The sequence below is a fragment of the Heliangelus exortis genome, chromosome 20, assembly GCF_036169615.1.
Source record: "Heliangelus exortis chromosome 20, bHelExo1.hap1, whole genome shotgun sequence".
Lineage (NCBI taxonomy): Eukaryota > Metazoa > Chordata > Aves > Apodiformes > Trochilidae > Heliangelus > Heliangelus exortis.
Window position 1 is genome coordinate 9873310 of NC_092441.1, and position 26219 is coordinate 9899528.

At 51.8% G+C, this 26219-nt stretch overlaps 2 protein-coding genes and 1 long non-coding RNA gene across 4 annotated transcripts; all 3 read left to right on the forward strand.

Annotated features, from left to right (window-relative positions):
- Positions 1-2562: 2562 nt before the first annotated feature.
- Positions 2563-5944, forward strand: LOC139805755 (uncharacterized). Its single transcript, XR_011729982.1, has 3 exons — positions 2563-2649; positions 3804-3953; positions 5810-5944. It is a non-coding gene; the product is annotated as an uncharacterized lncRNA (long non-coding RNA).
- On the forward strand, positions 5945-16098 carry FBXW10B (F-box and WD repeat domain containing 10B). The gene is made up of 11 exons (XM_071764496.1): positions 5945-5993; positions 6081-6208; positions 7771-7893; positions 8339-8451; positions 10003-10236; positions 11141-11262; positions 11766-11914; positions 12704-12846; positions 13242-13400; positions 14470-14741; positions 15736-16098. Exons 1-11 carry the CDS (start codon positions 5981-5983, stop codon positions 15957-15959), a joined length of 1680 nt encoding a protein of 559 aa, XP_071620597.1. The 5' UTR covers positions 5945-5980; the 3' UTR covers positions 15960-16098.
- A 2664-nt stretch (positions 16099-18762) lies between these two features.
- Positions 18763-25659, forward strand: TVP23C (trans-golgi network vesicle protein 23 homolog C). 2 transcript variants are annotated; one of them, XM_071764520.1, is made up of 7 exons: positions 18763-18865; positions 19430-19512; positions 20984-21128; positions 21582-21671; positions 22533-22664; positions 22754-22882; positions 24437-25659. In XM_071764520.1, exons 1-7 carry the CDS (start codon positions 18854-18856, stop codon positions 24467-24469), a joined length of 624 nt encoding a protein of 207 aa, XP_071620621.1. In that variant the 5' UTR covers positions 18763-18853; the 3' UTR covers positions 24470-25659. The 2 variants fall into 2 exon arrangements, with proteins under 2 accessions (XP_071620621.1, XP_071620622.1); XM_071764521.1 differs by having other exon boundaries at positions 22533-22660.
- Positions 25660-26219: the final 560 nt, after the last annotated feature.

Sequence of the window (26219 nt, forward strand, 5' to 3'; positions counted from 1 at the left end):
GCTGGCTGAGGGTGTTTGTAGGGACACTTGTGGGGCCTCCTGGAGCAAGGCTGGGGATGCTCAAGCTTCCCTGCCCTTCACAGGCAGCGTGGCACCCAGCTGGGACAACCAAGGTGGAAAGTGTGTGTGTGGGGGGGGGTGTCTAAGGTTTTTGCTTCCCTGCTTTGCTCCCTCTCTAACCCCAAAGTCTGTGACACTTCAAAAATCACTCTCCCTCTCACCCCTGCATCCCACCTCTGGGATGAAACCCTCAGGGACTGCCATAAAGCTAAAAATTGACACCTGGGGGGAACCTGCTGCAGGAGAGGGGTGCTGTGCTTGGGAAGCAAGAAGTGTTTTGCCACCAAAACCCTGCCACTGCTTCCTTCTCAGGGTGCTCCATGTGTCTGATGTTCCTGAACTGCTTTAACCCTCTCTCCACAAGCAGAGATTTCCCCCAGGCACACCCCAGCTTTTATTCCACAACACTGGGACTCCAAAGAAAAGTTTGGTTTTTTCTTTAAATCCTAGAACTGTCAGGGTTGGAAGGGACCTTTAAGCTCATCCCATGGGCAGGGACCCCTCTCACAGCTCAGGTTGCTCAGAGCCCCATCCAGCCTGGCCTTAAAACCTTCCAGGGATGGATGGGGCTCCCACCACCTCTCTGGGCAACCTGTGCCAGGGTCTCAGCACCCTCATGGGGAAGAACTTCTTCCTAACTTCCAATCTAAATCTCCCCTCCTCTACTTTGAATCTATTCCCCCGTGTCCTATCACTCCCTCACCCCTAAATGCCTCTGGAGGAGAAAAAGGACCCTGACACACGGCCACCCAGTGACCTGGGCTCCTCTTCCCACTGGTGGACAGCTGGGGGTGTCCCTGGGCTCTGGAAAACCAGGATGTTTCCCACTGCATCCAGTTCTTCCCAGTACAAACTTCCCAGATGTGGGGCTTGAGCTCTGTATCTGCTCCTGGGGCATCTTCGTCTTTCCCAGGTTTTCTGTGTCCCAGGACAGACTCAGCCAGGAAAACATTCCCTTTGTCCCAGCTCATTCCCTTCCCCAGCTTTAACCTTCAAACGAATCCGACCCATCTGGGGAAATTATTGCTTCCAGACGTGAATCCTGCTGGGAAGGGCTCCTGGGGGCTGAGCCCCTGCCTGCACCAGGGATGGGCAGAGCAGCAAAGTGCTTCCAGCTGGGGCAGGATCACAGCTTCCCAATAAAAGGGGCTGAGGTGCAGCCCAGAGGAGCAGGAGCAGGAGCAGGAGCAGGAGCAGGAGCAGGAGCAGGAGCAGGAGCAGGAGCAGGAGCAGGAGCAGGAGCAGGAGCAGGAGCAGGAGCAGGAGCAGGAGCAGGAGCAGGAGCAGGACTCTGCAGCTTGCTGGCCCAGCTGCTGGGCTGTGCTTTGAGGTCCTGCAGGTCATTGTTTCCCTCTGGCAAGCCTCGGGTGCCAGCTCAGCTCTGTGTGCTCCTCTGGGGCTTATCTGGGAGGTGCTGGAGTCTGGGGTGTGCTCCCAGATCTCCCCTTCCCCCTGGGCAGGGTTTGGCTTGGGGATTCTGTGAAGCTTGAGCCTGGAGGCAATGGGGGATGCTGTGGGGGTCCCAGGGCTGGTCTGGGGGGGTGATGTGTCGGCAGGGTGCTTGGGTGGTCGTGTGGGGAGGTGGCTGCTCCCTCCAGAGGCTTTCTGGAGGTGAAAGTGGGGCTTCTCTCACCCTGCAACACCAGCTTCTCAGTGGGGGGTGCTGCCATCTCAGATGGACTGTTCTGCAAGAAAATATTGTGTCCTTGATCTCCCCAGGGAGGGAGGGAGGAAGAGTTTCTGTGCATGGAGAGTGAAATGCAGCCCTGGAAGGGGTTGTGATCCCTTCGGCAGGGAGCTCCAAGATTTTATTTCAGTTAAGCAAGGAGCAGCTGGTTGCTGGACTTAAAACCGGTGAAAAGGGGTGGGTTTTGCTCTAACCAGTTCTCTGTGGCAAGAAACCAACGCTGAGCAGGAGCAGAGTGGCTGAAGCTGGGGTCCTGCCCATTCCTTCTCCTGCCCTGTGCAGAGCACCCAGGTAGGTGACCCTGCTTCTTGCACCCATCCTTGCCAGGGGTGCCCTTGGGGAGGTCCCAGTTTATTGCTGCCTCCCTGGGTTGCTCTGCAATACTCTGTATTTTCAAAAGCTTCTTTTATAACCCACTTAATCCTCCTACCTTCTCCCAAACGATGGCTGAACCAGCCTTTACTCCTATGCGCATTTTTGACTGATTAGATGATAAAATTAAGCTGTTGGGGTTGTTTTTTTTCAACCTGGGGAAGCTTGGGAGTCAGGAAAAAAAGAGAAAAGGTGTCAAGTCTTTCGGGCCCGAACACCTTTTGGATCAGTACTTCCATGCGTTGCCTCTGGGCGTCAGTGTCTGCAAACCAAGCGGTGCTGCTCCCACTTCCCGGGCACTTTTTACACCCGTTTGCTTCCCTTTCCCCCCGAGTGATGCTCCGGGGGCTCTGTGCCCCCCTTCTCCTGTTCCCCCTCCGGGTCCTGGCGGGGGAGGCGCGGCTATTCGGGGCAATACGGGCGGGCGCTCGGAGCATTACGGTACCGGGGGTCTCCTAGCAGCAAGGACGCGACGGGGATGGGCGGGCAGGGAGGGGGGGGCTGCGGGTCCAGCCGACCCCCGGGAGCAGGTCAGGGGCTGCGGGAGCCCTGGGGGTGGGGAAGGGAGCGGTAGGGACCCCCGTGGGTGCGGGGATGGAGAAGAAACCCGGGACCTAAATCCGGTACCGGGAGGGGTCCGGCCGGAGGGATTGCCGATCCCTGGGTGTTTTTGCCTTCGGTGCCCGCTGAGGTTTTTTGGGTAGGAAAGGTCTGGGTAGGGATGTGCGGATCCCCCCAAGCTCCAAAAATCCTTCCCGGGTTCTGCTCCCCCCTGAGGAGGCTGCGGAGCGGCTGCGGGACACGGGAGCGAGCGGTGGGCAGGAGGGTGACACCGGGGGGTGGCACTGAGCCCTTCCCGGCAGGGTCAGCACCCACTGAGCACCGGTTTGGTGTCCCCCCTGCCCTGGGGAAGGACAAGTGCTCGGGTTTCCTGCGGTCAGGGGATGCTGAGATGGAGGTGACGGGCCCCGGGTCCCCTTGGGTCACCTGCAGCAGGGTGGTGGCTCCTGATGCTGCTCTGGTTGTTCCCCTCTCCAGCAGGAATTTCATTCCATGTGGCAAAGTTTCCCGAGCAGGCAGTCCCACAGAAACTGCCCGGCCAGTGGAATGGTTCCTGGCAGTTTTAACCCGGTGCTGTTTGGTGTTCTGGTTGATCCCGGTGTGGTTCAGGTCTCTGATCTTTCCAGCTGCAGGAAATAAATGGCAAAAGCCCGGGGTGAGCAGAGGTTGAGAAGGGATTGGGGTGCTCCTGGCAGCAGGAGATGGGGACAGATGGGACTTGGACCCAGCAGCTTTATCCTGACCCAGAACCCAGCCACCTCTGTGTGTGCCCCGGTGTCCAGCAACCCTGTAACTCAAGGGATCATGAAAAGGAAGAGGAATATAGCTTATAATGGAGTGGAGCTGGCAACAGTGTCATTAAAAAAAAAAAAACCCAAAACCTTCCTTAAATGAATTCTGTGCAACATATCTCGGGTGGCCTGGTTGTGAATATTTTAAGTAATAAAAGCTATGCTACAGAAAGTACTGATGGGACTAATTCTGCATGGACAGAGGAGATGGAATAAGGAATATAGCATCATTTATTTATTAGATACTTAATGTACTATTCTAACTTCTGCAATCCCTTAACTCTGCTCCCTGCTGTGACTGTAAGGTTTAACTCTTCGCTTCATCCCTCCAGAGCAAGATGTAGCTGGATCATCTGCTGAATCCTAAAGCTGTGTCCAGCTGTCCTCAGCCCAGTGCCCGGGTTCCATTTCCCCTGTGCTCTGCCAGGACTCCTTCTGCAGGAAAACCTCATCTGCAAGGACTGAGCAGCTTAGTGAGAAAGGTACCACTTCCTGAGGACTTAACACTGGGAGGAAAATACCCAGGGTGTTCCACGCCAGCAACACAACAACCCCATGGGGAGCTCCAGGCTGGGCACAGAGTGGCAGAAAGGGAGCTGGGAGTCTGGATTGCCAGGAAGCTGAAGAGGAGGCAGCAGTGTGCCCAGGTGGCCAAGAAGGCCAATGGCATCCTGGGCTGGCTCAGGAACAGCGTGGCCAGCAGGTCCAGGGAAGGGATTCTGCCCCTGTGCTCAGCCCTGGGGAGGCCACAGCTTGAGTCCTGGGTCCAGTTCTGGGCCCCTCAGCTCAGGAAGGAGATTGAGGTGCTGGAGCAGGTCCAGAGAAGAGCAAGGAGGCTGTGAAGGGATCCAGCACAAGTCCTGTGAGGAAGGGCTGAGGGAGCTGGGGGTGTTGAGGCTGGAGAAGAGGAGGCTCAGGGGAGACCTCATCACTCTCTCCAACTCCCTGAAAGGAGGTTGGAGCCAGGGGGGGGTTGGGCTCTTTTCCCAGGCAACTCTCAGCAAGACAAGAGGGCACAAGAGGTCTCAAGTTGTGCCAGGGGAGGTTTAGGTTGGACATTAGAAAGAATTTCTTTCTGGAGAGGGTGCTCAGCCATTGGAATGGGCTGCCCAGGGAAGGGGTGGATTCTCCATCCCTGGAGCTATTTCAAAAGAGCCTGGATGTGGCACTCAGTGCCATGGGCTGGGAACCACGGGGGGAGTGGAGCAAGGGTTGGACTTGATGAGCTCTGAGGTCCCTTCCAGCCCAGCCAATTGTGATTCTATGCCAGAGCATTCACAGCAAGTACTGCTTAGGAATAATTCTGTTCTGGGTATCTATGGGGTGGGATAAAAACATGGCAGAGCTTGGAAATAACGAGCTGGAAAGTTCAGAAGTGCCATGCAAGAGGAGCTGGTGCTATTCAGCAGATTCTGAGCTTTGCTCTGTGTCACCTCCCAGGGTTGCTGAGGTTCAGACAGGATGCTCTGAGCAAAGAGATGGGAGATTTCCCTTTGCTGAGGAAAATGTTGTTCTCTCAGGTTTAAGGTCTTCCACCAGCACAACCTGAATTTCAAAGTGTACCCTGTACAAGGGGGGTGCTGTTGTTTGGCAAAGGTGTCAGAGACACCTCTGGGGTGTGGGCATCAGCCAAAAGTGCTGCTGTGAGAAGGGTGTTACCTGTGTTTACCCCTCTGCTCGCTGGAGGGCAATAGAAATTTGTTACCCTTTCTTTCCTTCTGTGCTGTTGTGACCTAAATAATTTTTACTGAAGAAAACTGAATGGCTAAAACTGATAGCCTTTGTTCCAGGGTCACTGGTGGGGCTGGACATCATCATCAGGACATGGTCTTTTTCCCAAGAATAAAGGTGTCAGGCCTTCTTTTTTTTTTTTTTTTTTTTTTTATGGAATGGCATGGGTACAATCCTTGTCCTGCAGCAAGATGGTTTCCCACTCATTTCATGCCAGAAATGCATGTCCTTGGCATGAGGGTGCTTTGCCAGTCCCCTTCACTCAGCCTCCCACACTGGTCCCTGCTGGAGGCAAAAGGAACAAGGTGTCACCCTGTGTCCCCAGCATCTCCTGTGGCCCTTTGGAGAACTGGATTTTCCAGCTGGGAGGAGCCCAGGACTGCAGGGCAGTGGGCAGAGTTCTCCTTCCTGCCATCTCTGCCCTCAGCCCCTCCTGCTGGCACACATCCTGCAAGAGCCTGAAGGTTTTCAGCATCCTCTGAAGCATCCAGTACCCAGGGGATGTGGAGAGGAGCCAGAGCAACCCCTGCACTCCCTCCCTAACAGCGTTGTTGTTAATTGCCCCCAGACACCAAGCACTCCTCAGACTGCTGATTAACCACTGCAGGTGGGAGCAATGTGGCTCCAAAACATGGAGTATCCCAAGCAAGAGGGTCCTGAGGCAGAGGACAACTCAGCTGTTGTGTCCTTAGATGATGAGCAGGATGACACAAGGGTTTCTGCAGCTCTTCAGTCCCCCTCCAAGGACTTAATCTGCTGCTTGCCACCTCACCTCTCCATGCACATCCTAGGTAAAGCTCCTCTGATTTTTTCCTGGGTGCTGTACAGCCTCTGGTGGCAATGGGGGAAAGCCAAGCTGTCTCTTCTTAATTTCTCAGGGCTTTTGGATCAAAAATCCCTCAATGTCTGTGCTGCTGTGAGTAGCTACTGGGCTTTTCTGGTCAAAGAAGTGAAGAGGGAGCGTGCATCTCGAGGCATGGTACAGGACAGCATCCAGCAGCTGCAGGTGGGATGTCTGGGCTTCTGCTCTCATCATGCTCTTTAAAACATGCACTTTTAAAACTTTAAAAGGGTGTTTTAAACACTTCAAAAAGTGTTTTAGGACTCTGCCCAAGCTATCAGATGGAGATACCTTTATTAGAGGCCAGCTCCCAGTTTCTCCCTGTTCCTACATCTGGAGAACTGAGTTTAGGTGTTCATCCTGTCACAAGGAAGCACCCAGACTAAGAGACTAAAAATGGAGCAAAAAATTCTTGTGATCAAGAAATTAGAGTTTGGCCATGAATCCACATTCTCTGGTAATTGAGTGGAGCTACCATGGCACCCTCAAAAATGAGCTTTGGTGACTCCATGTAGGAAGATGGAAACGCTGAGTTTTCCTGAGAACTGGAGCCGGTGGTTGGGATGCAGCAAAGCAGAACACGTAGGAAAGGTTTGTCCTGCCAGAGACCAAGTTCAGGGGAATGGTGAATCCCCAAAGAGACCATGTGAGGGGTCTTTGTGTGCTTCAGTTTGTGGAGAGAGCATGGACAGCTCAGCTCTGGGCTAGCATTTAAAGAAAGCTTAATGGAACGTTGGACTTCCAGAGGGTGGCCAAGAAGGCCAATGGCATCCTGGGCTGGCTCAGGAACAGCGTGGCCAGCAGGTCCAGGGAAGGGATTCTGCCCCTGTGCTCAGCCCTGGGGAGGCCACAGCTTGAGTCCTGTGTCCAGTTCTGGGCCCCTCAGCTCAGGAAGGAGCTTGAGGTGCTGGAGCAGGTCCAGAGAAGAGCAAGGAGGCTGGGAAGGGATCCAGCACAAGTCCTGTGAGGAAGGGCTGAGGGAGCTGGGGGTGTTGAGGCTGGAGAAGAGGAGGCTCAGGGGAGACCTCATCACTCTCTCCAACTCCCTGAAAGGAGGTTGGAGCCAGGGGGGGGTTGGGCTCTTTTCCCAGGCAACTCTCAGCAAGACAAGAGGGCACAAGAGGTCTCAAGTTGTGCCAGGGGAGGTTTAGGTTGGACATGAGAAAGAATTTCTTTCTGGAGAGGGTGATCAGGCATTGGAATGGGCTGCCCAGGGAAGGGGTGGATTCTCCATCCCTGGAGCTATTTCAAAAGAGCCTGGATGTGGCACTCAGTGCCATGGGCTGGGAACCACGGGGGGAGTGGAGCAAGGGTTGGACTTGATGAGCTCTGAGGTCCCTTCCAACCCAGCCCATTCTAGGATTCTATGAACCTCTTGCACATTAAAAATAAACCTTGGTGAAGATGTTGGGAGTCTCTCCTCTCAGTGGGTATGGGTTCTGAATCAACCAAGTGCTCACCAAAGCTGACATGGGCTTTGAAAATTTTTTTCTGTTAAAATAGAAAAATTTTGCAGCTTATTAAAGCTTAAGATTAGGGTTTGGAAAAAAGAACAAAAAGCAATAATTTTTCTCAGGAAGTTCAATCTTATAGCAACAGAAGGGTAACCGCAGGTCTCTTAGCAGCAGGGCAGTGTTTGGATGTAGCTCAGCATCCCCTGGAGATGCTGGGACATCAGCTGGAGCAGCATCTGCAGTGACTCTGGTGTCTCTGCTGCTTTCTTGCAGGGCTTGTGCCCCAGAGGAGCAATCACAAACTATGCTAAAACAGTCCCTGTGGCAATCCCACAGCTAAATGAAGATGGTGATGTCATTGAAAAGAGAGAGGACAGCTGGGGAATGGAGAAAAAGGTATCTTGGGAGGTGTTTGGGGAGGGTCTGGGGGGTTGGGAAGTCAGGACCGTGAGTCTGGGGGTGCTCTGCTCTGCTCCTGCTCCTGTCTCGCACTGCTGGGAGCAATTTGTCCCCAGGGCTTGCTCAGCACACTCTGGTGTGGGAGGGAATCTGCAGCCTTTGTGCCAGGGTCAGTGGTGAGGCAGGACAGCATCAAGAGGACATGGACTTTTTCCCAAGAATAAAGGTGTCAGGCCTTTTTTTTTTTTTTTTTGGAATGACATGGGAATAATCCTTGTCCTGCAGCAAGCAGGAAGCTGCTGCTCTCTGAGTGTTCTTAACCAACACTTTGTGTCTCTGTTGTTCTCACCACTATTTTGGGGGACCTGCTGTTCCACACCATGGAATAGTGAGGCACACTTCCCTCCCTGAGTTACTTCTCCCTGTTTTTTCTTCTCATCAGGAGGAGGAAAACAATCTGCAGGCAGCCTACTGTGATCTGGAAACAGAGACAATCCAGCTGGAAGAAAGAAATATCTTCTGTAACTCCTACAATATTCAGGTTCTCATGGATCAGTGAGTAAACTGCTTGCCTCCAGGGCTAAACAGCAGCTTCTGGAATCCTGTCCCATTCCCTGCAACCCTTCTGTGGGAATGCATGGCTGGAGAAGGATCTCTCAGAATCAATGTTAAGAAAGTCTGTTGCATCTATTTTTTTTTTTTTTTTAATATATAAAATACCAGAAGAAATTATTTTTAATGACAGGACAAGGGGTAACAGTTTTAAAGTGAAAGAGGGGAGATTTAGGTCAGATATTAGGGAAAATTCTGCACCATGAGGGTATTAAGGCTCTGGGATAGGTTTCCTGGAGAGGTTGTTGATGCCCCATCCCTGGCAGTGTCCCAGCCCAGGTTGGATGGGGCTTGGAGCACCCTGGGCTGTGGGAGGTGTCCCTGACCATGCAGGGGGGTTGGAGCTGGATGATCTTACAAGTCCCTCCCAACCCATTCAATGAGGGTCAGTGATTCCCAGTGCATCCCAGGGGATCAGGGCCAGGAGGAGCCCTCTCCCCTCTGGAACCTCCCACTCCAGATCCAGACTTGAGTCTGGAGACCCATGGAACTGGGCTGTGGTGCCCTGCAATGGGTTCACTTTTTTTTTTTTTTTTTTTTTTTTTCTTTTCTTTTGGGGTTATATCCATCAGGTTGCTCACTGAGCACCACCAAACCTCAGAGAAATGCTTGGGACAGTCTCAGACCTCTTATCATAGAATCACAGAATTGTCTGGGTTGGAAGGGACACCAGAGCTCATCAAGTCCAACCCTTGATCCACTCCCCCCGTGGTTCCCAGCCCATGGCACTGAGTGCCACATCCAGGCTCTTTTGAAATAGCTCCAGGGATGGAGAATCCACCCCTTCCCTGGGCAGCCCATTCCAATGCCTGATCACCCTCTCCAGAAAGAAATTCTTTCTAATGTCCAACCTAAACCTCCCCTGGCACAACTTGAGACCTCTTGTGCCCTCTTGTCTTGCTGAGAGTTGCCTGGGAAAAGAGCCCAACCCCCCCCTGGCTCCAACCTCCTTTCAGGGAGTTGGAGAGAGTGATGAGGTCTCCCCTGAGCCTCCTCTTCTCCAGCCTCAACACCCCCAGCTCCCTCAGCCCTTCCTCACAGGACTTGTGCTGGATCCCTTCCCAGCCTCCTTGCTCTTCTCTGGACCTGCTCCAGCACCTCAATCTCCTTCCTGAGCTGAGGGGCCCAGAACTGGACACAGGACTCAAGCTGTGGCCTCCCCAGGGCTGAGCACAGGGGCAGAATCCCTTCCCTGGACCTGCTGGCCACGCTGTTCCTGAGCCAGCCCAGGATGCCATTGGCCTTCTTGGCCACCTGGGCACACTGCTGGCTCCTCTTCAGCTTCCTGGCAATCCAGACTCCCAGCTCCCTTTCTGCCACTCTGTGCCCAGCCTGGAGCTCCCCATGGGGTTGTTGTGTTGCTGGCGTGGAACACCCTGGATCCTTCCTGAGCTGAGGGCCCCAGAACTGGACACAGGACTCGAGGTGTACTCGAGGTACTCTTGTCCCTTGCCAGCCAGCTCCAGCTCATCTCAGCCACTGTCTCTTCCCCAGATCAGACCAGCAGAGAGTAATCCATTACAACGGTGGGAACTTGGTGGCTGTGGGCTCTGCAGACCGAAAAGTGAGGCTGCTTGGGATGGGGGGAATGAAGGAAGTGCCTCCTGGGACAGCAGGAGTGAAAAAAGTGTCTCCTGTGTTCTCTGGCCACGCTGGGAGCATCAGAGCCCTCATCCTCAGTGAGAAGAAAGGGTTTGTCCTCAGTGCCAGCTTTGATCTCAGCATCAGGTGAGCAGCTCTGGGGCTGTGCTGGGGGTGCCGGCCCCGTGGGGACTCCAGGGAAAATGGAAGGTAGATTATTCCACTCCAGCCTGCTGGAATCCTCTGAGTCCTGAGGAAAGGGCAGTGGATAAGGGAACACAGGACAGCTGCTCTTCCCCAGTTCCACCCAGTACTGAGGGATAACCCAGGCAGTTGCAGTGATGCTCAGGTTTTCCTAAAGTGCCTTAAAACCCCAGATACGTTTCACATAAGCAGCTGCAGTGAGATTCTGGCACTGCTGACACCAGCACGGGGTTCAGGGAGCCCAGGTGACATTTTAGAAGCTCTGTTGTGCTGTGACAGCCTGGTACCTGCTGTGCAGCTGGGTGCTGCACCCTGAAACCAGGGCTGGAGGTGCTCAGCTTGCACATTTATCACTGAATCCCAAGAGCACCATTTGGGGGATGCCAAGCTCAGCAGCAGGTTCTCTGGCTCCAGCACAATCATTGCACAACTTCATCCAAAGCTTCTACACAAGGGGAAGGAGTTTGCACGGATTGAGGCTCTGACCTCCCTGCTCCAAGAGGGCTGGCTCTTGAAGGGTGGGCTGCAGATCTCCAGGTGAAGCCAACAGAAATTATCTTAGTAAAGAAAAACAACCTTAAAGCTCGGGGTGCTAAGGGGAATGGAAGGGAACCACCCCAAAGGGGAAATCCAGCCTAAGTAGTCCTAAGTAGTTGGGAAGGGAAAAAGCAAACAAAGGGGTGGAAATTTAACACCAAGTGTGACTTGATCATTCCAGATCCTTTGAGACCTTTGTGGGATGACTCCTGATTTTCATCTAGTTCAGCCTGTTAAGTGGGAAATAATAAGATGAGTGAGCCACCCACTGAGTTAATCACTGCCTTCCCTCTTCTGTTGCTCCCTATAGGTGCTGGGATATCTACAGTGGTGCTTGTGTGAAAATCTTTATTGGTCACTTCGGGACCATCACCTGCTTGGATCTGCATGAGGAGCAGTTTGTGTCAGGAGCCAAAGATGGGATGGTGAAAGGTGAGGGGCAAGGGCAGGAGGTGCCCTGAGCAGGGCACGGGGGCTGCAGTCAGGCTGAGATGGGCAGTGAAAATAAACCTGAATGGCAGGGTGGACCTTACTGCCTCAGTTTGGTTCCAGAGCAGCCTAAGCTGTGGACACATGCACACCCCAGGCCTCTGTGTCACTGGATCAACACTTGTTATTTCTGGTTTTATTCAGATAAATTTGTGGCTACAGAGCTGCAGCAGCCTTTGGGAAGTGGGACCAACTTCCAGCTTTGCCAGAGGCTTCTTTGTTACTGGCTTAGAGAACACAGCTGAAAAAGTTGGGCTGCTCCCTGGAATTTGCATTTAATATTTTTACTCCATAATTATTCTTCAAATCAACCCTTGGCTCCTGGCAGAGCTGCAGGTAGCAGCCACAGCTGTAATTCCCCCCATCTCTTAATTCTTGTCATACTCAGCAAACCTGAGCACTGGGGCAGATGTGGTTTTAATATTTCTTCCCTTTGCCTCTGACAGTGTGGAACCTGAGGAGGGGGAAGTGCCTCAGGACCCTGAGGCATGGCACTGCTGTTTGGGCAGTGAAAATGGGCAGCACCCACATTGTCAGTGGGTGTGAGCAAGGGCTGGTGAAGGTCTGGCGTGCTGCAACGGGCACTCTGCTCAAAGTAAGTTGGATAATTTGGTGCTGAGGGGTCTAAAAACCTCCCCTGCTAATTTATTATAGCTTTTGGCTTCTGACAAAGTCTTTCTAAAAAAAAAAAAAAAAAAAAATCATCCCCCCCCAAAAAATCAAACCCAAATCAAAAGCAATCTAAACTGCAGAATAATTTGTAATATAAAAGCTGATTTGCAAAAAAATGCCAATTTAAATCCCAGGTTTGGTTTGCCCCAGCATTACTTATTCTCTGTGGATACTTTAAGCTGTTCCTGGGGAAGGATTCAGAACCAGGGCAGAGAGTGAGGGCTGACTGACTGACAGCTCTGGGGATGAGGGGCTCAGCTGCTGCTCCACAGTCTGCAGCTTGCTGACAGCCCTGGTACCAGGTGATGAAGCTGAAGCAGCTGAAGAGGCTTCTCTGCAATTTCAAGGTTGAGTTCAGAACTTGTGTTAGTCCTCACTTGGGAGCTCTTTCTACCAGAAGGGCAGAGAGCTGCAAATTGAGGTGCAGCTCAACTGGAGGAGCTGAGCAAAGCTGCTACTGCCCCGTCCAGCCTGGGCATCCTGGAATGGAAGTACCAAGGTTCAGCACCTGTAACAAAGATGGGAAATGGGTGTTAATCCCATGACAGCAGCTCCTCATCACCAACAACCCCAGAGTATTTCTCAAATGACTATAAAACTAAGTTATCCACAAGGAGTACTGGTCTGTACATTACAATATAGTCCATGGGGCTGGTGTTATGAATCTTGGCAGATTTTTGGGGGTGTTGAACCCATTTCTTTTACTTTGCAGACATTAGAGGGGCATCAAGGCCCAGTGAAGTGCTTGTCCTTTGATCAGTGGCACCTGGTGACAGGAAGCACAGATGGATGTGTCCTGGGATGGAGCATGCTGGGGAACCTGAAGAGATGCCTGACAGCTTTCAGACACCCTAAGTAGGAACTGGCTGTGTTTCAAGTTGTAGTCAGGAGTAGTAAATCTGTAAAAGAAAAATATCTCCCTTACAGGAACAGAAAGTGCCCTCATTTTCAGTCCTGGTATTTAAAAACACTATAAGTGTGCAAAGTGTAGCATTATATTGGTTTTATTTCCTTTCCTCGCCAACCAAATGAAATTTAGAACCCAGGAGATGGCCACAGCCCCACTGGTTGCTGTGAGAAAGCACCGAGTTTGAGTTTGGGCAGTTTGGAGGTGAAGGATTCATTTCAGAGCTTTAAAATGCCTTGATCAGGCCCTCAGCTGAGCTGCTGAGGGAGGGTGAGCTCTGCAGCCCCTCCGAGACAGAAGAGCTGAAATCCTGCTGAGTGCCCCAACACTGTCACCTTTTCAGGGAGGTTCTGTCTGTGGAGTTCCTCTACCTGAGGGTTATCAGTGGCTGTGCTGATGGAATGATTCGTGTCTTTAACTACCTGACTGGGAGCTGCCTGAAGGTGTTGATGGCCAACAGCCACGAGGACCCTGTCTCTTCTATCTACCTGGCAGGAAACAGGTTGGTGCCAGCAGTCTCTGAACAGAATTTACTTGTAGTTTGAGGAACTGTGGGTGTTTCCTTCCACCATCCTTCCCACAAATGAGTTTTAAAGGGACTCTGCTGTTTGGCTGCTCTGGTAACTGCTCTGGTCAGCAGTGCTCAGCACAGTGTGCAGCCCTAACTCAAGATCCAGACCCAGCTGGAAGGCTGAAGCCAGGATTCCCTTTAAGGGGCTGGGGAAGCAAAGCTCTGCTCATGGAAAAGCCTCCCAGGCTCCTTCCCTCCTGCACCCCTAAGGAAGAGGCAGTTCCCAGGCTGAGTGGAGGCTGAAGCCCTGCAGTGTCACCAGGGCCCTGACACTCAGCAGTGGGGGGGTTGTTAGGAGGAAGCCCCCCAGGTGCAGTGCACCCCTCCAGCTGGGGGATCACATCCTGACAACCTGGCAGTTCCTCCCAGCACTGCCCTCATCTTGCTCATTGCTGGCACTTTGCATTTAAGTCTAATTATCTTTAGATAATTAAGATAGTGTATTTAGATAATTAAGATATTAGGATGTGTTTAGATAAGATATTAAGATATCTTTAGATAATTAAGATATTAAGATATTATCTTTAAATAATTAAGATATTAGGATATTGTATTTAGATAATTAAGATATTAGGATATTGTATTTAGATAATTAGGATATTGTATTTAGATAATTAAGATATTAGGATATTGTATTTAGATAATTAAGATATTAGGATATTTAGATAATTAAGATATTAGGATATTTAGATAATTAAGATATTAGGATATTTAGATAATTAAGATATTAGGATATTTAGATAATTAAGATATTAAGACTAATTCTCTTGAAGCTAATTTTGCTGTAGAGCTGAATGCAAAGAGCCTCAGGGAGCTGCTCCAGGGTGTGAGTCAAAATGCCCAGTGTCTGCCTGATGGGAATGATTCCTCCTGCTTCCCTGGAGCAGGGATGGTTCTCAGGGATCTGTCAGGGTGCCTGAGGTCTGGTTTTGCCCAGAAGCAAAGAGGGGTTCAGGGAGCAGTTGCTGTTCCCTGTGCCTGACCTGCTGCTCCTCTGCAGGATGGTGATCAACTGCCCAGGCAGTGTGCTGATGTTCCAGTTTGAGGATGTCAGCTGGAATTACACCCTGGATGCTGACCGGGAAGTGGTGGGGAAGAAAAAGCAGGAGAATGGAGCTCGCCAGGGAACACCCCTTCAGCTGCAGGCAGCACCCCCCTGCCACCTCCTCAGCCCCCTGCAGCACCTTGCCCTGCAGATGCAGAGCACCCAGCAGCTGCTGAGGTCCTGCTGGGCACAGGGACACCCAGCACCCACCTGGGGGGCACCTCAAGGTACTGTGTGTGATGGAAAAGGTTGGAGGAATCATCCCCAGCACACACCACCTTCACCTTACTCAAAATACTCTTTTTTTTTTAAAAAAAAAAAAACCTGCAGCCTGGTAGATGTGCTGTTGCCTTTCAAAGGTTTGGGGGGTTTTTTAGGGTGTTACAGAACCTTTTGTACCTTTTTAGAAAGGTCAGATGTGAAATCAACACTTCTATCCAGACAGGCACTGTCATTTTCCAGCTGAGTAATAAATATTAGGATATAATATTAGTATATATCCTATATATCTATTTATATAGATATAAATATTAGTATATAAATAGATATTAGGATATAATATTAGTATATATCCTATATATCTATTTATATAGATATAAATATTAGTATATAAATATCAGGAACAGCATTCACCTTCCTGCAGCTGCTGACTCTGTGCTTGAATGATGTGTTCCAAAATATTCCAGAGTCACAGGATTCAGGATCTGCCTCCCCAGGAAATGCAACTGCACGTGAACAGGCACATTTTAAATTGTAACCTGCTGATAGCACTGCTTTTTTATTTATTTTTTTAAAAAATCAGTGTAATTCACAGATTTCTACAACCAAACTGCATGTTGCAGGTGAGCTGATGGGCTGGGAAAGCTTTGATGCTTTTAACCCCATCAGACACCACCCCCTCTGCAGTACTCAGTAAAAGATCCTACAAAAGTTTGTAGAAAATGGAAACAACCAGGGGGTGCACTGCATTTTAGTGGCAAAAACATATGGGTGGTGCATCCATAATATTAAAAAAACCAAGCCTCTCATCTTTGAATTCTGGGAGGTTTTCTGCTCATGAAATATCTCCTGGATTAATTCTAAACGCCTAAAATTTTAGAAGCTGTGATAAGAGGCAAAACAAGAGCCAAAAGACCTGAAATCCCTCCAGTGGTGAAGATTTTATTTAAAGTTTGACACCAGCAAAGTTTAAGAGATGCCTTTTTTCTGCTGTTTCTGCAGCTCTCTGCTATGAACAGCTGAAATCAGCAGTTTGGCAGCACAAGCAGAGGTTTCTCAAGATGAGAAAGGATTTGCACCTTCAGGCAGAGGTGAGGAAAAAACTTTCCAGTCCTGGCCCTGCCCAGCCCTGTGCCTCTGCCTCAGAGAAGTCAGCAGGGGCTGGCAGGGGCTCTGCCCAGCTGGGGAGGACAAGAAGTCTTCAAAGTACAGCAAAGAGAAATTAATGGATTAAAAAAAAAAGGATCTAAGAGCCAGGTCTGCTCTGAAGGAAAGGTTTGCAGGGGTAGGAGAGCTCACTCAGAGACCATGGTGACTCCAGGAGCTGCTTTAGGTCAGTACAATAAACAGAATTGTTCTCACTCACCCTCTCTCTGCCCTCCAAGTTTTTTTGCAGTCTCCTTTTTCCCCTTCTTGAAGATGTCACTGAGGGCACCCACATGGACAGCAGATTAGATTTAATTTGTATAAATAAATATTATTCTAGCACTAGAGGCCTGAACACTCCTGTCCAGCAACACAGCAAGGGGCCTTCCAGCAGCTGCTTGGGTTTGAGATGAGTCTGGGGAAGGCCCCAGAGGGTGGTGATTAATTTTTGGTTGTTTATTTTCATCTCACCTTCAACAGCCAAACCCTGGGGTTAAGACAGGCCTTGCTACCAGGGAAAAATAACAGCAGTTGTCCCCCAAAATAAAAGCACAGGCAGGAAGTAAAAACTAAGTGTCCAGGTAAAGCTAGGAGGAAGTAATGAGGCTGCTGGGGCTGGGATGCAGATTTGGTGCTAAAAGCCAGGTGGGTTTGGGATGAGGGAGAGGGGAAAGTGGCACCTGGTGGTGGGGACACAGGGATCAGAGGCACAGGGAGTTTCCAGACTCCAAGCACCAAGGATTTCCTGCTTAGCCACGGGAGGGCAGTTTCTCACAAGAAATCAGGCACAGCTTCAGCACAATCCTCCTTGGAAAAAAAAAAAATCTACGAGAGGAAACCTGGTGGAAAAACATCAGGGAAAGGCTGAGGTCTTTTCAGTCATGGAATCGTGGAATGGTGTGGGTTGGAAGGGACCTTAAAGCTCCTCCAGTGCCCCCCCTGCCATGCCCAGGGACACCTCCCCCAGCCCAGGGTGCTCCAAGCCCCATCCAACCTGGGCTGGGACACTGCCAGGGATGGGGCAGCCACAGCTTCTCTGGGCAACCAGGGGCTCAGCACCCTCAAATTAAAGAATTTCTTCTCAATCTCATTTCTTCCTCAATTTCCCCTCTCCAAGTTTTAACCCATTTCCCTTGTCCTCTCCCTACCCCCCCGTGTCCAATGCCCCCAGCTTTCCTGTAGCCCCTGCAGATATTGGGAGGTTGCTCTGGGGTCGGTGTTGTGGCCACGCTGAGCTGAGGACTGGATTGTCCTGTTTGGAGCCAACAAATCCTCTCCCTGCAGCTGTGGGCTGCTCGGGCACCCACTCCCTTCCTGCTCATTTCCCGTTCATAGAATTTCATAGAATTGTCTGGGTTGGAAGGGACCTCAGAGCTCACCAAGTCCAACCCTTGATCCACTCCCCCCGTGGTTCCCAGCCCATGGCACTGAGTGCCACATCCAGGCTCTTTTGAAATATCTCCAGGGATGGAGAATCCACCCCTTCCCTGGGCAGCCCATTCCAATGGCTGAGCACCCTCTCCCTAAAGAAATTCTTTCTCATGTCCAACCTAAACCTCCCCTGGCACAACTTGAGACCTCTTGTGCCCTCTTGTCTTGCTGAGAGTTGCCTGGGAAAAGAGCCCAACCCCCCCCTGGCTCCAACCTCCTTTCAGGGAGTTGGAGAGAGTGATGAGGTCTCCCCTGAGCCTCCTCTTCTCCAGCCTCAACACCCCCAGCTCCCTCAGCCTCTCCCTCATTCCCCGTTCCCATCCCTCCCATTCCCCGTTCCCATCCCCCTCATTCCCCGCTCCCATCTCTCTCATTCCCCGCTCCCATCTCTCTCATTCCCCGTTCCCATCTCTCTCATTCCCCGCTCCCATCTCTCATTCCCCGTTCCCATCTCTCTCATTCCCCGTTCCAATCTCTCTCATTCCCCGTTCCCATCTCTCTCATTCCCCGCTCCCATCTCTCATTCCCCGTTCCCATCTCTCTCATTTCCCGTTCCCATCTCTCTCATTCCCCGCTCCCATCTCTCATTCCCCGCTCCCATCCCTCTCATTCCCCGCTCCCATCTCTCTCATTCCCCGTTCCCATCTCTCTCATTCCCCGTTCCCATCTCTCTCATTCCCCGCTCCCATCCCTCTCATTCCCCGCTCCCATCTCTCATTCCCCGTTCCCATCTCTCTCATTCCCCGTTCCCATCTCTCTCATTCCCCGTTCCCATCTCTCTCATTCCCCGCTCCCATCCCTCTCATTCCCCGTTCCCATCTCTCTCATTCCCCGCTCCCATCTCTCATTCCCCGTTCCCATCCCTCTCATTCCCCGTTCCCATCCCTCTCATTCCCCGTTCCCATCCCCCTCATTCCCCGCTCCCATCCCTCTCATTCCCCGTTCCCATCTCTCTCATTCCCCGTTCCCATCTCTCTCATTCCCTGCTCCCATCTCTCTCATTCCCCGCTCCCATCCCTCTCATTCCCCGTTCCCATCCCTCTCATTCCCCGCTCCCATCCCTCTCATTCCCCGTTCCCATCTCTCATTCCCCGCTCCCATCCCTCTCATTCCCTGCTCCCATCCCTCTCATTCCCCGTTCCCATCTCTCTCATTCCCCGCTCCCATCCCTCTCATTCCCCGCTCCCATCCCTCTCATTCCCTGCTCCCATCCCTCTCATTCCCCGTTCCCATCTCTCTCATTCCCCGCTCCCATCCCTCTCATTCCCCGTTCCCATCCCTCTCATTCCCCGCTCCCATCCCTCTCATTCCCCGTTCCCATCCCTCTCATTCCCCGCTCCCATCCCTCTCATTCCCTGCTCCCTTCCCGCTCTTTTCCCGTTCCCGCTCCCACTCGCTCCTGAGGTGAATAACGGACACGTCTCGCGCTGCCCGCCCTCAGCGCGCACGCGCGGGAGGGGCGGGGCTGCGTCGCAGCGCGCGTCGGGATTGGTGGGCGGCGGTCACGTGAGCGGCGGTAGGCGGAAGTGAAGGAGCTTCCGCCATGCAGCGGCAGGTGAGGGGCCAGAGGGGGAGCGGCGGCCGGGAACGGGGCGGCCTGGGGGGGGTCTGGGGTCGGTACCACCACGGAACCGCCCCGGATCGATGGAGATTGCGGGGGAAGGGGGAGATGGGCTGGGCTGTGGCGGGGCTGTGCTGCTGGTGTGGCGTTGGGCAGCAGAAGCGGCCCGGGGGGTGCGGATGATCCCTCCGGGTAAAATGCTGAGGGGGGAATAGCTGTGGTACGCGGTGACGAGCTCGAAGAGGAACGAGAGATGAAGGATTCCCCCCCCTCCACCCCTCCCTAGTCTGGGAAGTGAAGCCGGGGTGCAGGAAGGGCCCTTGGGCTCATCCTGTCAGGTCGTGGATGTTTCCCAAAGCACAGCTGGAAGCAGAGAACAGAACCCAGTTAACTCCATTCTCTTCCTCTGGATGTGATTAAGGCTTCCTGTTCCTCCCCAGTTCTTTGTGATCTTAGGGTGCTGTCAGAACCCCCTGGGGAATCAAAACTCTCCCTGCTTGAAGCTGCAAACAGATTCTCTTGTCTGCTGTAACCCTTTGCATCTGTTCCTCCCTCCAGGACAGCAGTGATGACATTGAGGATGTGTCTCTCTTTGATGCAGATGATGATTTATCCAGAAGATCAAAGAAGTCAAAAATAAGGTCAGTAGGCATGGAATTTCTAGATGAGTTCTGGGCTGAGGAGGGAGGGAGGAAGCACTGCCATGGAACATCAAAACATGTAAGAGCAGAATCCCTTCTCTCTTCAGTTAGAGGGTGACTTCTGGGTGATGTTTGGGGTGTGTTTGTCTGCCTGTGGGAGGGATCTGCACTGAGAGGGTGACTCTGGCTATGGAGTTTCTCACTCTCTGGTCCCTTATCCCTTCCCAGTCTGTGGCTCTCTGCCACCTCAGCCTCCCAGTACCTGAGGAGAGGCTTCAGGAGAGCTGGGGAGGGACTTTTCCCAAGGCCGTGGAGTGACAGGACAAGGAGAAGTGGTTTCAAACTGGAAGAGGGGAGATTCAGGTTGGACATTAGGAAGGAATTCTTTGCTGGGAGGGTGCTGAGCCCCAGGTTTCCCAGAGAAGCTGTGGCTGCCCCATCCCTGGCAGTGTCCCAGCCCAGGTTGGATGGGGCTTGGAGCACCCTGGGCTGGGGGAGGTGTCCCTGACCATGGCAGGGGGGGCACTGGAGGAGCTTTAAGGTCCCTTCCAACCCAAACCATTCCATGACTGAAATGCCCTGGTGCAGTTGGCCCAGCTGCCTCCTTCCTGGTTCTGCCCCAAGTCCTGCACAGCAGTGCCCACACAGAGTGACTCTGCTGTCCCTGGCTCTGGGCTCCGTGTTTTCTATCTGGAAACTGCAGAAATGGGAAAAGAAGGGCAAGCCTGCTGTGCTCCCTCCCTCCCTTCCTCCCTCCCTTCCTCCCTTTCTTCTCTTCTCTTCCTCTTCTCTTCTCTTCCTCTTCTCTTCCTCTTCTCTTCTCTTCCTCTTCTCTTCCTCTTCTCTTCCTCTTCTCTTCCTCTTCTCTTCCTCTTCTCTTCCTCTTCTCTTCCTCTTCTCTTCCTCTTCTCTTCCTCTTCTCTTCCTCTTCTCTTCCTCTTCTCTTCTCTTTCTCTTCTCTTTCTCTTCTCTTCTCTTCTCTTCTCTTCTCTTCTCTTCTCTTCTCTTCTCTTCTCTTCTCTTCTCTTCTCTTCTCTTCTCTTCTCTTCTCTTCTCTTCTCTTCTCTTCTCTTCTCTTCTCTTCTCTTCTCTTCTTTTCTCTCCCTTTTTTCTCTTCCCTCCCTCCCTCCCTCCCTCCCTCCCTTCCTCCCTGCCACTGAGGAGTGGCAGCTTTGCTTCAGGGGCATTTCCTCTCTCAGAACCTGTGTTCATTTCCTTTAGAAACATTTCCTGATGCTGGGCAGGAGGTGAAGCTCCCTGTGCCCTTCACCTCCACGTGGGGTTTTTGCCTCCCTCGGAGCCTCCCCTCAGTTTTTTGCCCATATTTTCAGCAGCTTCTGCACCCTGGGCTCAGCTCTGATGCTGAACCTCACCCTGGGAGATGGCAGGGGGGGACTTCAGCCCTGTCTTTTCTCTGAAAGTGCTTCAGCTGAGTTGGAAAGAGCTGTGTCTGTTCTGTCTTTCATTCCAGGCACCCAATTGCATCATTTTTCCACTTATTCTTCCGGGTCAGTGCCATAGTTGTGTATCTGCTCTGTGAGCTCTTAACCAGCAGCTTTATTGCCTGCATGGTGACAATTATCCTCCTCCTGTCCTGTGACTTTTGGGCTGTAAAGGTGAGTTCCTCTGCTGCATTTTGTTGGGTTTGGGTTTTACTGTGTAAGAATCAGTGCAGAAAATCCCATTCATGTCACAAAAAATAAAAGGAGCTTCTCTGTGCCTGTCCAAATCAGCCCTGAGGTACCTTCAAATCTTGTGATGTGCTGCAAAGACCTGAAAGAACATTTCAAGCCTCTGTTTACCTGGCTTATTTTTGAAAAATCAAAGGGAGAACATCACTCAGAGCTTTTTTTTGTGCTTTATCAGAGCACTTTGTAACCACCAGAAATAAACCTGGCTTTGGGTTGTTCTGGGCACTTGTTCATGTGCTGGGTGTATCAGAAATGTGACAGCTGGGGACATCAGGGCTGTGTGGTGTTTTCCCAGACCTGAGGCAGGTGAGCAGCCCAGCTCAGCTGAGCTGTGGCCAGGCAGGGGATGGAAAGCTCAGAGCTCTCCTTCTCTCCCAGAATGTCACAGGGAGGCTGCTGGTTGGGCTTCGCTGGTGGAACCAGGTGGATGATGATGGGAGGAGTCACTGGGTATTTGAAGCCAGGAAGGTAAAGTTCTTCTCTTTTCCCTTTCTTCTCTCCCCTTTCTCCCTTTTTTCTCCTTCCTCCCTCCCTTTTTTCTCCTTCCTCCCTCCCTTTTTTCTCCTTCCTCCCTCCCTTTTTTCTCCTTCCTCCCTCCCTTTTTTCTCCTTCCTCCCTCCCTTTTTTCTCCTTCCTCCCTCCCTTTTTTCTCCTTCCTCCCTCCCTTTTTTCTCCTTCCTCCCTCCCTTTTTTCTCCTTCCTCCCTCCCTTTTTTCTCCTTCCTCCCTCCCTTTTTTCTCCTTCCTCCCTCCCTTCCTTCTCTTCCCTCCCTCCCTTTTTTCTCTTCCCTCCCTCCCTTTTTTCTCTTCCCTCCCTCCCTTTTTTCTCTTCCCTCCCTCCCTTTTTTCTCTTCCCTCCCTCCCTTTTTTCTCTTCCCTCCCTCCCTTTTTTCTCTTCCCTCCCTCCCTTTTTTCTCTTCCCTCCCTCCCTCCCTCCCTCCCTCCCTCCCTCCCTCCCTCCCTCCCTCCCTTTTTTCTCTTCCCTCCCTTCCTTTCTTCTCTTCCCTCCCTCCCTCCCTTCTCTTCCCTTTCTCCCTTTTTTCCTCTCCCTCCCCTCCCCTTTTTCCTCTTTTTTCCCATTTTATGTAATCTCTCTTATTTGGAAGTTGTGCTTGTGGTGGTTTGTGCAGAGCAGACATTTAATCCCAGCCCCAGATCTGTCACCACTTTCCTGGTAGAAAATGGATCCTTCTGGTGCAGGGAGATCTTGATGTCATGTAGAGATTGACCTTGAAAGGACTCAGTACTGTTGTGTGGAGGCAAAATCTGGGGGATTTGTAGATTCTGGGCTGTTGTAATGCTGACATCCCCATTTCCTTTCTCCTTCCAGGTGTCAGCACAAGGCAGGAAAACCTCCTCAGAAGCAGAGTCCCGAATTTTCTGGCTGGGTCTCATCACCTGCCCTATGATCTGGGTCATCTTTGCTTTCAGTGCTCTCTTTTCTTTCAAAGTGAAATGGTTGGTGAGTTGAGTGCTGGAGCTCAGTGCCACATCTCCCCTCTTCCCACTCAGGTGACTGTAAAGGAGTGACTTGATTTTCCTGTGCCTTAGGCAGTGGTTGGGATGGGAGTGGTGCTGCAGGGAGCCAACCTCTATGGCTATGTCAGGTGTAAAGTTGGCAGCAGAAAGAACTTGACCAGCATGGCCACCAGCTACCTGGGGAAGCAGCTCCTCAGGCAGGTAAGGTGTTTGGAAACCCTCCCAGCACATTTCTTGCTCTCCTGAAGCTTTTATCCTGCCTGGGCAGGAAGGGAAAGGCTGGCAAAGCTGGGGATTTGAGCCCTCTTAGCCAAATCACAGAGCCCAGAGACATTTTCAGAGTCTCAGGAGCTCGTGTTACCTGGTGGTGCCACAAAAAAGTGCCCTGGGAGTTTCTGGGCTGTGGCTGCTGCCCTGGAAATCAGGCACACAGTGGCAGTGGTGCCAGAGTGGAATTGGTTTTGATAAATTCTGCTGCTGCTTGGACACTGCCTCCCACTGCACTGCTCCCTCTCCAGGCTCTGCTGACCACAAACCCCTGCAGGGAGGGATGGCACGGGCACAGCTGAAAGGTGGGTTTGGAATCATCCTCATTTTACAGCCAGAGCTCTTCAGAGTCCTTGGAGCACCCTGGGCTAGTGGGGAGCTTGCTGTGGCCAGCAGAGGCCCCATCTGGGGGGTATTTGGGGTGTGTTTTGGGGTGTGGGAGTCCTCATCCTTCTTGTGTGCCCTGTGGATGAGCTGCTCCATTTCCTGCTGAGCACAGCAGGGACAGGAGATGCCTTGGTTTGTCCTCTCCCCCCCTGGCACTGCTCCCTGCAGGATCCCCAGGGAGGTGCCTGCTTCCAGGGGCAGGAGCAAGGCTTTTTCTGGTCTTTTCCTCCATGGATCTTCTCAGAACACCAAATCTGAAGAGATTTGGGCAGTGGTGCCCCATGGGGTGTATCTCCCCTGCCCTGGAGAAGGGGGGAAGGAGGGATGCTGAGTGGCAGCCCTGGGCACTTGGAACCTTTGTGTCTTTTCCTGGAGACTTGCAGAGGCCAGGGGCAGCCCAGCTCCCAGGGGACATCCCAGCTGGTATTTCCCCCCAAAAAAAGCTGCAGTGACTACTGGGGAGTGACCACTGGGGACACCAAAGGGAACTGGGATGCGGGTGAGAGGTGGTGGATGTTGGCCAGGACTCAGTGCCACTTCCAGGACTCCTGGCAGGAAGGAATTTCCAGCTTTGCTTCAGGGGCATTTCCTCTCTCAGAACCCACGGGAGGGAGGTGTCTGCTCCTTGTGCTGCAGCACACACAGCTCTCACAGCCTTTATATTCCTTCTCACCTCCAGCCAGCTCTCTCAGTAGGTTCTTTTCTCCCACAGTGCTGGGTTTTCTTCCATCCCTGCAGCAGAAACACAACTGTTCCACTTCTGGGCTGTCATTTAGCTTCTGCTTTCACCATCCCTGCTGACTCTGTGGTGCTGGGGGTGGGGGGTTTGCCTGCCACAGGTTCACAAATGTTTCCTGGGATTATTGTCATCAGTGTGCTGAGAAGCTCAAACTCTGATAAAGCTTTCTTGGCAATCTGTGTGGGATTGTCCTCTCCTGCAGCTCCATTTTCCTTCTGAATGTTTTTACTGCTGCAGTTGTTACCCAGAGGCCCAGAGCAGCCCCAGGCTCAGGCAGAAATTAATATCTTGGCTCAGAATCATGGCAGCAAGTCTCACAGTTCTCCTTTACTCCTTTTCTTCTCTTTTTTTGCCTTCTGCAGACTGTGGCTAAAGAGGACCAGGCAGCATCCTGAGTGTGGTGGAAGCCTCAGGCCAGGCTGGATTCACAGGAGTGGATGACAGAGAATGTTCCTTTGACCATGAGATTTGGGAGCTGCAGATGGGAGGTGGGAGTTAAGAGAAGTAAATAAATTGTGAGAGACTTCAGGCTGACACTCCTAGCAACTCCTATTCCATTTTCCACTAGCAGTTTGTGTTTAAGTCCATTCTTTTCTTTGATTATTTAGAATTAATTTGCCTAAACTTTAAATTAAAACACATCCTAGGTGGCTCTCATACAAGCTTAGAACTACTGGGTGAATTAAGGTAAGATTGTTGGACATCCTTCAGAAAAACCATGCCCAAGCTGAGCCTGCTGTTCCCCAAGAGCTCCTCCAGCAGTTGGTGCTTCACAGTTTGTGTGGACACTGCTGAGTTTTGTCCTTGGAGGCCCTGGCTGCCTCTGGTCAGAAGTTTAGAAGTTCTCTTCTGGCTCCCATCATTCTCCTCCTGTGCTGTGAAGTGCCCTGAGGTGGCTGCAGGGAGGGACACCTGAAGGCTTGGTGGGTAAATTCCTGAAGTCTCAGAAGCTGCAGAAAGGGACATCCAAGCAGCTCTGGTCTTTTATTTATCTGAAGCATCCTTGGAGGTCTCAGTGACACCTCAGACCCTGGGCTTTGCAGGAAGCCTCACTTCTCCCTGAGCCTGCAGCTCTTTGGAGAGCAGAGGAGTAAAACCAAGGAGAGAAACCAAGGCTGCAGGCACAGGAGCAGAGCAGGTGCCTCCCTGAGGTGTAGGGGCTCCCAGGGAATGGGACCAGCAGGGTTTTCCCTTGAATCCAGGCAGTGTGGTGTCCTACAGCTCTGCCCCCAGGGAGCCCCTGGGCTGGACCAGAAGCCTGAGGTGTCCCCTTGGTGTGTTTGGTGTGTGGCAGGGGTCACCCCTCCCTGCCAGCTAACTTGGGGGCAGATGGTGCTTTCCTAGCAGCAGGTGCTGTAAACTTGGGCTGAGGAATGTTAAATGAAGAATGTGGGGTTTTTGGTTTTTTTTTTCTGAATAATGGGTATTTGTAATTTGTGGGATGGTGTGAACACAAATTTCTCTCCCTGTACTCTGGCAATACTTGGGAGCTGTACATTTTGTTTAACTCTTTGGATCAATACCTTCCTTTTGTAAATATGTATTTATAGAATCTTGTAATTAAAACAACAGCTTTGTTTACCCAGCCCAGGCAGCCCTTCTGTGCCTCATGGCTGAACTCTCTTTAACCACTGTGTTCTTGTCATGTCTTTTGGAGCAGGGATCACTGCCAAGGGAAACCTTGCTGTCTGACAGCTCCTCTCACCCAGGGGCTTGGGCAGTTTTCCCCTCTGCAAACACTTTTCCAGCCTCCTGGAATCATTGTCCCTTGGAGAGGCTCCTCAGGAGGGCACCTGGAGGGTCCCTGGTGCCCAGGTCCCTGCTGACTCCTGGCAGGTGACAGTGTGCTAAGCACTGGTGTCACCACAGGGTGGAACTTTGTCCCCATTTACGTGGAGAGGTTGATTAACTTCTAAGCAATAAAGAGGATAATGAAACAAGTAACTGAAATAAAATAAAATAAAAGTGCTCCTGCAGCCCTGCATGTGTCTGAGGGAACAGAAATCCCCCCAATTTGCTGCTGCCATGGGAGGGGCAGCACCCACCCTGGCCCAGCCCCAGCCACCAGGTAATTGTTGTAAAAGGTGTTGGAAGTTTTGGATTTAAAATGTTTATTCCCCTGCCAAAGTTCCCCCCAGACTGCTG

What these genes read in the sequence shown, in the direction of transcription:
- FBXW10B (XM_071764496.1), top strand. An exon ending in GCTGGGGAATGGAGAAAAAG is followed by an intron (nt 7,894 to 8,338) that starts GTATCTTGGGAG and finishes TCTTCTCATCAG; the next exon opens with GAGGAGGAAAACAATCTGCA. An exon ending in AGCTTTGATCTCAGCATCAG is followed by an intron (nt 10,237 to 11,140) that starts GTGAGCAGCTCT and finishes TGCTCCCTATAG; the next exon opens with GTGCTGGGATATCTACAGTG.
- TVP23C (XM_071764520.1), top strand. An exon ending in GTGACTTTTGGGCTGTAAAG is followed by an intron (nt 21,129 to 21,581) that starts GTGAGTTCCTCT and finishes CTTCTCTCCCAG; the next exon opens with AATGTCACAGGGAGGCTGCT. An exon ending in GGAAGCAGCTCCTCAGGCAG is followed by an intron (nt 22,883 to 24,436) that starts GTAAGGTGTTTG and finishes TGCCTTCTGCAG; the next exon opens with ACTGTGGCTAAAGAGGACCA.